The following is a 12,117-nucleotide window of genomic DNA, read 5'->3' as shown; positions in this document are numbered from 1 at the left end:
AGGCTCTGTGGTCGTGCCAGTGAGGAGATCTGATGCTGCTGGCAAAAGAGGGAGGAGGGCGGGGAATGAGAATAAAACCTCAGAAAATCCCACGGGGAACCTCCCCACCTCCCAGGCCGCAGGGTCTCCGCATCATCTCTGCCACCAGAAATATCTGGCACTGGGACTGGTGAGCATCTGGCCTTTGATGGACATTTGCAGAATGGATGGATGGCCAGTGGAATGTGCAGAAGGAATGCTCTGTTCCCTCCCCCACCCACCACCACAGCCCCTGGGCCAAGTCAGCCTATCCAACACTCCTCCCTTCCAGACTAGGAGACAACAGGGCCTACCCAGGGGACGGATCAGTGCTGGCGGACAGAAGCTAGTGGGGAGAAGGGATGAAAGGTGCTGAGGTTGGGGGTAAGGGAGAAGCTGAGGGCCCTGGAGGAGACCCAGCCTGGCCTCCTGCTCTGCCACCTGCCCAGGGACACGGGGGGCACGTACGTCATCCTCAGTGGCTGCCTGTGGCAGCATCCTCAGCATGACGATGTTACTGGCCTTCTCCTCCTCCTCCTCCTCCTCATCCTCCTCCTCCTCCTCCCCTTGCTCGGTCCGATAGTCCTGGTCCCGATAGTCGCCGTCTCGGGGGAAGCCTGGTGGGCCGGTGGGGCTGTGCCTGTGCCGCCGCCGCCGCCTACGCTGAGTCTCGGAGCCCGGGGAGGCCTCGTAGGAATCCTGGCCAACAGAATGAGACGAGAGACACCAGACGGGCAGTCAGTCTGGGGTGGGCCTAGGAGCTGGCCGCTGGCTCTCCGAGGCAGGCAGGCTCTGAAAGCCAGGGGTGGGCGGGCTCCGGCTAAAGGCTTGGGGCAGCAAGGTGGGTAGGCCCTGGACTGCAACCCTTCTGGGGTTGGAGATTCTCCCCGGGATGCTTTTGGGGGCTGCTTTGGTGGGGAGTGGGGAGAGGCCGGTGGCAGTATCGGTGTGGGAGAGGAACTCCCACAGACAGGTGACCAGACTCCACTTAAAACCTCCTTGGGAAGAGACCATTTGGGGTTGGCACACTAAACCCTGCTCTGTTTCTCCCCCCTCCTCCCTCGCCAGCTCAGCTAGCATGTGCACAATTGTTCCTTGTGCCATGGAACGCCACACCTTGCTTAAGATTCCCAGCCTGGGCCCTGCCACCAAGTCGTGGGTTTAGGAATAGCTTAAGACCTCAGCCAGAGCCAGCCAGCAGGGGCTGGCAAAGGTGCGAGGGCTATGGCGCTGCCCCACCCCGGTCCCTGATCCGCTGCCTGGCCAGTCCTCCATCACCACCAGGCTCTCTCCTAACAGGGTGTGGTCACTGGATTCCTGGGCGTTGCTCAAATCATCCTTTCAGGACTAAGCAAGCCAGGCCTGGGTCCACACCCCTCCTGCCCTCACGGAGGCCAGATAACTCAGCGCTCCACTCTTCCTGGTCCACCCAGGGCCCAGCCAGTGCCCTGGAGACATCCAGGCACAGCTCACAGCTGCCACTTGAGGAAGCTTGGTTGCCCACCACAGGGGTCTTTCCACTGGACCCCCCAGAGGGTGGCCAGCAGCCCACACTCTGCTTCCCACTGGAAAGGAGAGCTGTCTGCTTGTGTGGACCAGGGCCCTGATGCCCCCTCAACTTGGAGTTCCCATAAGGCAAGGCTGATTCTTCCCGTCAGATGGGGGCTCCCTGATGGTGAGCATCATGCCTCCCAACTCAGGCCAGGGCTAACTATCCAACATGGAAATGGCTAGATTCTGAGCTCAAAGGAGAGGCCTGAGGGGACTTCCCCTTCTGTCTAGAGGCTCTGCCACCACTGGGAATGCCCACGGTCAGCCCCCCAGAGCTGCTCTGCTTGGTGATATCCAAGTGCCCTCCCAACCCTAGATGCCGGGTCCCCAAATTGGCTGGGAGCAGGCAGTATAGGGCTTGCAGTGAACCCTGAACAACAGGGAAGAAGGGAGACAGGTGGTGGCCAGGGGCCCTCAGAAGTATAGAGCCAAGCACGTGGAAGTTAGGGAGACCCAACTTGGGAGAGGAGCCCTCAGAGAGGGGAGTGGGGACAGACCCTCCAGGTGAGGCAAAGCCACCGAGCACAGTCTGAAGGCATGGGAGCTGAGAGCTACCTGCACACGGTGCTGCAGCCAGACAGAGGCCCTGCAGGAGCTGGCCCTCCCCTGCCCTCACCTCTGCACTCTGCTCCTCGGACGAGTCATCATAGTCGTGCTTGCCCTCCTGGCTGCCGTACTCGCGGGGATACGAGCGGTAGTCCATGTCCCGGTAGTCGTGATCCCGGCTGCGGTTCTCCCCACCATCATCCTGTGAACGATCACTGGCTCCGTAACGGCCAGTCCTGTCTCCACGACCCCCTCTGGGGAAAGAAGGATGGGGAGGGAAGAGAGGGCAGTCCTTTCTGAAAGGCGCAAGAGGTGAGGGTGACCCCACCCACCCCCTCCCTCTAGACCCTCAGCCCCGCCCCCTGACAGGGATCCCTACACGCTGACCCCGTGGGGCAAGCTGGCTCCCACCTCTCCCTCAAATCCAACCCACTTCTCTCCTTCCCTTCCCCACCTCTCCATTCCCTCACTGGGCCCTCAGATGTGGAACCCCGACTGGTCTCCTCACCTCCACCCAGGCCTCCCCTAGTTCACTCTCTATACCCCACATGTGAGGGAGGGTTTCACAAGGCAAAGTCAATCAAGCCCAACCATATTGCTCCTTACAAAACACCAAAATGCTCACCAAGGTCCTACAAGGTCTGCAGGGTCCTGCGGGATGAGGTCCCTGCCGACCTCTTTCCTTCCACCTCATCGTGCACTGCGCTACCCTGCCCCTCTGTTCCACGGTCACCTTGCTAGCACTGGCAGCTGTTTGTTTGTATGTATGTATGTATGTATGTATTTATTTCGCGCGGGCTTTTCTCTGGTTGCGGGGAGCGGAGACTACTCTTCGTCGCGGTACGCGGGCTTCTCATTGTATGTACGTATGTATTTATTTATTTCGCGCGGGCTTTTCTCTGGTTGCGGTGAGTGGAGGCTACTCTTCGTCGCGGTACGCGGGCTTCTCATTGTATGTATGTATGTATTTATTTCACGCGGGCTTTTCTCTGGTTGCGGCGAGTGGAGGCTACTCTTCGTTGAGGTACGCGGGCTTCTCATTGTATGTATGTATGTATGTATTTATTTCACGCGGGCTTTTCTCTGGTTGCGGGGAGCGGAGGCTACTCTGTTGTGGTACGCGGGCTTCTCATTGCATGTATGTATGTATGTACTTATTTCGCGCGGGCTTTTCTCCGGTTGCGGTGAGCGGAGGCTACTCTTCATTTCGGTACGCGGGCTTCTCATTGTATGTATCCATGTATGTATTTATTTCTCACGGGCTTTTCTCTGGTTGTGGTGAGCGGAGGCTACCCTTTGTTCCGGCACACGGGCTTCTCATTGTATGTATGTATGTATGTATGTATGTATTTATTTCGTGCGGGCTTTTCTCTGGTTGCGGCGAGCTGGGGCTACTCTTCGTTGCGGTGCGCAGGCTTCTCATTGTGGTGGCTTCTCTTGTTGCGGAGCACAGGCTCTAGGCATGCAGGCTTCAGTAGTTGTGGCACGTGGGCTCAGTAGTCGTGGCTCGTGGACTCTAGAGGGCAGGCTCAGTAATTGTGGCACATGGGCTTAGTTGCTCCGCGGCATGTGGGATCTTCTGGGACCAGGGCTCAAACCCGTGTCCCCTGCATTGGCAGGCGGATTCTTAACCACTGCGCCACCAGGGAAGCCTCTGGCAGCTGTTTTGTTAAAATTTCTCCTACTGCAATAACTGTAAAATAATTATCTCAACATTGATTTAATGTGCATTTCTTTGATGATTTAAAAAATTACTAGACTGAGTTTTGGGAGATGAGGGAACCACCTGTTCGGTTCACTGCCCTATTCCCCAAAGCTTAGCTTAGTGCCTAATACTCAGCAGGTGCCCAATAATTATTCTTTGATAAAATAATGACTCTAAAGAGCACTGAGGAACCACTGGACCACCAGGAAACCTCTCTAAAAGTATTCTAAAAGCAACCGATACATATCTACTTAAAACAAGACAAAAATGGACACCACCATAGACTACTACTAGCAGGATCCCAATCCTGGTCAGAAATGATAGTAGAATATCCATTTTCAACACCATTATTAACATTATTCTAAGATACTCGCTATTAAACAATTAAACAAAGGAAAAAAAAGATTAAAAGCTGGAAAGAAGGTAAAATTACCATTACTTGTAGATGATATGAGGATGTATCTGCCTAAGCCTAAGAGAATCGACTGAGAAATGATTATAAATAATAAGATAAATCAATAAAGATGCTGGGTTCAAAATTAATATGCAGAAATAAATACTGTGCTTGTATTCAGAGAGCCACTGTTTAGAAATGGGAAGATCCCAAGTATAACTGCATCAAAAAGGTTAAATACCTAGACATGTGCACGATCTTATGACTATACTTCACACATATAAGCCAGGATACATTTGAAATGGGTCAAAGATTTAAATGGAAGAAATGAAACCATAGAGGAAAAGAAGAATAAAACACGAGATATTTTGATAATCTTGAAATGGGGAAAACTATGACCCAAATCCAGAAGCCACGGAAGAAAAGACTATTAAATCTGACTACATAAAAATAAAACATTTCTGCTTGGAAAAAACAAAAACCATCACAAGCCAAGTCAAGACAAACAATAAACAGGGAAAAGATAAGGGAAAAAGAAAAAGGGAACTGAATTCACAGAAAATAATACAGTTGACCCTTGAACAATGCGGGGGTTAGGGGCACCGACCCTCTGCTCAGTTGAAAATCCGAGTATAACTTATAGTCAGGCCTCTGTATCTGTGGTTCCCCCACATGCTCAGATTCAACCCACCATGGATCCTGTAGCATTGTAGTATTTACTATTGAAAAGAATCTGTGTATCAGTGGACCTATGCAGTTCAAACCTGTGTTGTTCAAGGGTCAACTGTACAGATGGTTTATATTTGAAAAGATGCTCTATCTCACTCATAATGAAAGATGAAAATTAAAACTACACCAGATAGGTCATTTTTATAACACTTAAAATTTATTTTTGTATATTTTTCCTAAATCATTTTTATTGTGATAAAATATATATAACAAGAACTTTACCATTTTTTTAAAATAAATTTTTTAATTTTTATTTATTTACTATTTTGGCTATGTTGGGTCTTTGTTGCTGCACGCAGGCTTTCTCTAGTTGTGGTGAGTGGGGGCTACTCTTCGTTGCGGTGCACGGGCTTCTCTTGTAGTGGAGTGCGGGCTCTAGAGCACGTGGGCTTCAGTAGTTGTGGCTTGTGGGCTCTAGAGCGCAGGCTCAGTAGTTGTGGCGCACGGGCTTAGTTGCTCCGCGGCATGTGGGATCTTCCCGGACCAGGGCTCGAACCCGTGTCCCCTGCATTGGCAGGCGGGTTCTTCACCACTGCGCCACCAGGGAAGCCCAAGGACTTTACCATTTTAAAGTGTACAACTCAGTTGCACAAAGTACACTCAAAAATGTTGTACAGTCATCACCATTATCTATTTCTAGAACCTTTTCATCACCCCAAACAGAAACTCTGTACTCTAATTAAACAATAATTCCCCACACCACCTGGCAACCTCTACTCTACTTTTTGTCTCTATGAGTTTGCCTATTCTAGGTACCTCATATAAGTGGACTCATATAACATTTGTCCCTTTGTGTCTGGCTTATCTCACTTAGCAGAATGTTTTCAAGGTTCATGTTGTAGAATGCATCAGAATTTCATTTTTTTATGGCCATATATGTATGTATGGTATATACCACATCTGTTGATGGACACCTGGGTTGTTTCCACCTACTGGTTGTTTTGCATATTGTGAATAATGCTGCTATGAACACTGGTGTACAAGTATCTGTTTGAGTCCCTGCTTTCATTTCTTTTGGGTACACACCCAGGAGTGGAATTGCTGAATCCTATGGTAACAGATTTTTTGAGGAACTGCCAAACAGTGTTCCATAGCAGCCGTACCATTATACATTCCTACCAGCAATGCACAAAGCTTCCAATTTCTCCACATCCTCATTAACACTTGTTATTTTGTATTTTTCATGTGCTTATTGGCCAATTATACATCTGCTTTGGAGAAATGTCTATTCAAGTCTTTTGCCCATTTTTGAATTAGGTTTTTCTGTTGCTCTTGTAGGAGTTCTTTATACATCCTGGGTGTTAATCCCTTATCAGATATATGATTTGCAAACACATTCTCCCATTCTGTGGGATGTCTTTTCATTCTTTTGAATAGCATTCTTTGATGTATAAAAGTTTCTAATTTGATAAAGTCAAACTTATTTTCAAGAAATGATAATTTTAGATTTACAGAAAAGTTCAAAGATAATAGAATTCTCATATACCTTTTACCCAGTTTCTCCTAATGTGAAGAGAACCATGGTACATTTGCCAGAACTAAAAAGTTAACTAAACTGTAGACTTCATTAGCATTTCACCAGTTTTTCCACTACTATCCCCTTTCTGTTCCAGGATCTAATCCAAGATACCACATTGCATTTAGTCATCATGCCCCCTTAGTCTCCTCTGGCCTGTGAAAGTTTCTCAGTCTTGCCTTGTTTTTTTATGACCTTGACACAATTTTGAAGCATACTGGTCAGGTATTTTGTAGAATGTACCTCAACTTGGGTTTATCTGATGTGTTCTTGTGATTAGACTTGAGGTTATGGTTTTTTGAAGAATACAACAGAGGTGCCCTTCTGATCACATCAGATCTCAGGGGCATGCTATCAACGTGACTGGTGACACTGAACTTGATCATCTGGTTATGGTGGGGTCTGCCAGGTTTCTCCGCTGTAAAGTTTCTTTTTCCCTTACACTCTATTCTTTAGAAGCGAGTCACTAAGATCAGCCCACACTCAAGAGGAGGAAAATTAAGCTCTACTTCCTAGAGTGGGGAGTATCTACATATATTATTTGGAATTCTTCTGTAAGGAAGATCTGTGATCGAATGTTTTTAACTCAACAAATCTGCAAAAGTCCAAATGTTTGACAACAAACTGTTGGCAAGGCTGTATGGGAAATAGGCACTCTCATATTGGTAGTAGGAGTGAAAATGGAACGATCCTCATGGAGGGGAATTTGGCAATAGCTGGCAAAACTAAAAATCTATATACTCTCTGACCCCCAATTCTCCTTCTGGGAATTTAATGTACTAATACACTTGCACATATACAGAAACAGTATTCTCAATGCAACATTGTTTATAACAGCGAAGGACAAGAAACAACTTAGAGAAGAGTCAGGAAAATTCTGTTTAAAAAAAAAGACTAATGATGGAGAGAGGAACCCCACCAAATATTAAAACATATTATAAAGGTGGAGCAATTGAAACACAAATGGACAGATCGGTAAAATCAAATAGAGTTCATAGTATACAAACACACATATGGAAATTTAGAATCAGCCAAAGGTTGCATTTCAAATGAACAAGGAGAAAATGGATTAGTCAATAAATACTAGTTGTGATAACTGTCTAGCTCAGGAATTGGTAAACCACAGCCAGGGGGCCAAATTCAGTCACCTAAATAAAGTTTTCTTGAACACAGCTATACCCGTTCATTTACATATTGTCTGTGGTTGCTTTCCGCAGACTGGTTGTGACAGACTGTATGGTCTTCGATGCCAAAAAATATTTACTATCAGGTCCTTTACAGAAAAAGTTTGTTGACCTTTAAGAAAATAAAGTTGTTTACCTACCTCATTTCTTACACCAAGTAAATTCTAGATGGATCAAAAATACAAGTCCCTGAATAGACACCTTCAAAATACTAGAAAGAAAACGTAAGAAAAAACTGATTACCTCAAGAATGGGGAAGATCTTTATAAGTAAGGCAAAACCCAGAAGTCATAAAATTTAAAAAAAAACTGATAAATCTGGCTTCATAAAAAATTTTAAATATCTAGAGTATAAAAAATACCATAAACAAATAAACACGTGATAAAACAAATATGGTAAAATGTTAATGGTAGAATCCAGTGGATGGATACAGAGGTGTTCACTGTAAAATTCTTTCAACTTTGCTGTATGCTTGAAATTTCATAATAAAATATTGGAAAAACCCCCAAAAGCTAAAAGGTAATTAACAAATGGGAAAAATAAAATGTTCCCAGACATTTCAGTTGGTTTGCAATTTTTCATAATTGTTCATTTATTCATTCAACAAATAGTAATGTAACATTTGCTATGTGTCAGGTACTATTCTAGGTGCTGAGGATACTGCTGTGAACAAAATGAAGTCCCTGTCCTTGTGAGCTTGGCTTAGAACCCAAATTGTTTCCTTAATGATAAATGCCTAGACAAGAAGTGGCTGGTATGAGAGATATGAGTATTTTTAAGGTTTTTGATATGAACAATGTTTTTCATTGTTGCTTAATGTAGGTATCCCTCGATATTTGTACTTTAGTTATCAGAATCTAAGAACTGAACAGATTTGGGGACTTCCCTGGTGATGCAGTGGTTAAGAATCTGCCTGCCAATGCAGGGGACATGGGTTCGAGCCCTGGTCCAGGAAGATCCCACATGCCGCAGAGCAACTAAGCCTATGCGCCACAACTACTAAGCCCACGTGCCACAACTACTGAAGCCCGCACACCTAGAGCTGGTGCTCCTCAACAAGAGAAGCCACGGCAATGAGAATCCCGCGCACCGCAACGAAGAGTAGCCCCTGCTCGCCACAACTAGAGAAAGCCCCCGCATAGCAACAAAGACCCAACACAGCCAAAAAAAAAAAAAAAACAAACAAAAAAAAAAAACAAAAAAAAACTGAATAGAGTTGAATAAATGTTCAGATGAAATCCTGAACTGACACTCAGCATCTAAACCAAACAAATTTGGATACTGAACTCTTGCTATCTAAACTCAGGAAGGGAAAAGATTTGGATAGTAAGGGATACTTTTTATTGGCCACAGAGCACTTTGACTAAATACCTTCCAAAGGTAGTCCCCATTCATAATACATTTCTAGGAAGCTGGACTGAATCATAATATAAGAGGATCTCCACAAAATGAGTATATTTCTGGAAAACATAAAATGCCACAATTGGCAGAAGTAGACAAAATGATAATCAAAAACCCAGGCCCCTTTAAAGGTGAGTTTTACCAAACTTTCAAGGGACAGATAAGTCTTATATGAGTTCCTCCAATAAAGAGAGAAATAGCAAAAGATGCCCAATTCATGTCATGAGGCCACCTTGATTCAATGCCAGATAAATACCGGAAAAGGAAATTATAGGACCCCATCACTGATGGACACAGATGCAAATATCCTAAATAAAACAATTTATCTAATCAAATGTAACACTGTTTTAAAAGTATACACAACATTATTTAAATAATTTTTCTTCCAAAAATCATGAGTAAACATTAGAAAAACACAAATTGAGAAACATCTACAAAACAACTGACATGTACTCTTAAAACATCAAGTGCATAAAAGACAAAGACTGAATAACTATTCCAGATTAAAGGAGACTAAAAAACAAAAGTAGCTCAATGTGGTGTGTGATCTTGGATTGGACACTGGATTAGGGAAGAACAGCTATAAAAGACATTTTTGGAAGAACTGATGACATCTGAATATAGACTTTAAGACAAAAGTTATTGTATCAATGTTAAATTTCTTCATATTGATAAGCATCCTGTGACTATGAAAGAGAAAGTGGGACGAACATGCTGTAGTACTTACCGGTCATGTCTGCCACTAACTCAAATGAGTCAGAAAAAAAATGTTACGTATAGAAAGTGGAGGAGGGGTAGAGGGAAGGGAGAAGGAAGAGGGGAAGGGAGAGGGGAGGAGAAAAGGGAGAGGGGAGAAAAAAAGAGAAGGGGGAAGAAGGAAGGAGTAGGCTTGTAGGTAGGTAAAGTGAATGTGGCAAAATGTTTACAATTAGTGGTTCTGGGTAGAGGATTAAGGGAGTTTGTTGTACTTGCAATTTCTTTTTTTGTAAATCTGAAGTTTTTTCAAAATGAGAAGTTATAAATATACATATACATACCATGATCAAGGAGGGTATATCTCAATAATATCAAGGATGCAATTGAATGCAATTTATGAAGTTGATGGACAAAAGGAGGAAAAAAAACATGTAATTATGAAGTTCAATACTCATTTCTGATCAGTCTTAGCAAACTAAAATTAGAGAATTTTCTTGATTTATTAAAGACTATATTCTAAAAGCCTACAGTACACATCACACTTGATGGCTAAGCAAAAGGGGCTGCCTATCAGGCCTGGATCGACTGTCTGTCTGCAGATGTCCTTTATGGGAAAGAAAATAAACTATATTGTTTAAGCCATTATTCTTTGGATTTTCAGTTACAACCTGCCAAAATGAATCTATACTTGTGATTCTTAACTAAAATGAATCTTAATCAGCATCACGGATACTATTTAACATGGTATCAAAAGTCCTGGTCAGTGCTATAAGTGAGGAAAAAGAAATAAGAAAAGCCAGGATTGGTTTGTATACAACATGGCTAACTACTTAGAAGGACCATCAAAGTCAACAATGAATGAGTAGAAATAACAATGGAACACAGCAGAGATAAGATAATTTACAAAAACCAACAGCTTTCCTCTACCCCAGTAAATACCAGCTTGGAAAATAAAAAAACAAGATGCGAATAAAAACTACTGAAGCACCTAGGAATTACTTTAACAAACAATACACGACCAGATTAAACTTAAAAGCTTTTGCACAGCAAAGAAAACCATCAACAAAACAAAAGACAACCGATTGAATGGGAGAAAATATTTGCAAATGATATGACCAATAAGGGGTTAATATCCAAAATATATAAACAGCTCATACAACTCAATATCAAACAAACAAACAGAAACAAACAAACCCAACTTAAAAATGGACAGAAGACCTGAATAGACATTTTTCCAAAGAAGACATACAGATGGCCAAGAGGCACATGAAAAGATGTTCAACACCGTTAATCATCAGAGAAATGCAAATTAAAACCACAATGAGATATCACCTCACACCTGTCAGGATGGCTATCATCAAAAAGAACACAGACAACAAATGTTGGTGAGGATGTGGAGAAAAGGGGACCCTCGTACACTGCTGGTGGGAATGTAAACTGGTGCAGCGACTGTGGAAAACAGTATGGAGGTATCTCAAAAAACTAAAAACAGTCCACTCCTGGGTATATATCTGAAAAAAATGTAAACACTAATTCAAAAAGATACATGTACCCCAATGTTCACAGCAGCATTATTTACAACTGCCAATATATGGAAGCAACTTAAGTGTCCATCAACAGATAAATGGCTAAAGAAGATGTGGTGTACACACACACCCCCCCACACCCACACAATGGAATATTACTCAGCCATAAAAAAGAATGAAATTTTGCCATTTGCAACAACATGGATGGACTTGGAGAGTATTAATGCTAAATGAAGTAAGTCAGAGAAGGATAAATTCTGTATATCACTTACATGTGGAATCTAAAACTTAAAACAAACTAATGAATATAACAAAACAGAAACAAATTCACAGATATAGAGAACTAGTGGTTACCAGTGGGGAAAGGGAAGGGGGGCGGGACAAGATAGGGGTAGGGCATTAAGAGGTACAAACTACTATGTATAAAATAAATAAGCTATAAGGATATATTGTACAACACAGGAAATATAGTCAGTCTTTTATAATAACTATGAATGGAATATATAATCTTTAAAAACTGTATCACTATGCTGCACACCTGAAACTTATATAATATTATACATCAACTATACGTCAATTTTAAAAAAAGGAATACCAAAGACCTGTATTTTGGTTTATTCAGATTTTTATGTCCTTTAAACGAGTTTTATAGATCTTTGTGGCCTGTTTCAGAGGATGAGATGACTACTTACAAAGCTGACAATTCTCCCCAAATTAATATATAAATTCAATGCAATCTCAATCAAAATTCTTGAACTTTTTGAAGGACTTGATAAGTTTTTTATATAAAGCTGCAAAATGACTAAATCAACTTTGAAAAATAAGAGCAAAGTAGGAGCTATTAAGACATT

General features: G+C 43.1%; 1 protein-coding gene across 11 annotated transcripts in view; it reads right to left on the bottom strand.

The window, feature by feature from the left end:
- The window catches only part of RBM10 (RNA binding motif protein 10), a 29,202-nt gene that overhangs the window by 12,704 nt on the left and 4,381 nt on the right, over nt 1-12,117 (bottom strand). For 4 of the 11 annotated variants that reach the window (XM_082378077.1, XM_082378071.1, XM_082378072.1 and 1 more), the window contains exons 3-4: nt 2,186-2,369; nt 487-717 (exon numbers count right to left, since the gene is read on the bottom strand). In XM_082378077.1, the coding sequence (XP_082234203.1) occupies nt 487-717; nt 2,186-2,369 (415 nt within the window). Of the gene's footprint in view, nt 1-486; nt 718-2,185; nt 2,412-2,740; nt 3,777-12,117 lie in introns of those variants that run through there. The other 7 variants (XM_082378067.1, XM_082378073.1, XM_082378070.1 and 4 more) reach the window with 4 other exon arrangements.

The sequence above is a fragment of the Balaenoptera borealis genome (genome assembly GCF_965194805.1).
Source record: "Balaenoptera borealis genome assembly, chromosome: X".
Lineage (NCBI taxonomy): Eukaryota > Metazoa > Chordata > Mammalia > Artiodactyla > Balaenopteridae > Balaenoptera > Balaenoptera borealis.
Note: the sequence above shows the minus strand (reverse complement) of the source record. Positions and strands in the feature narration are given on the sequence as shown.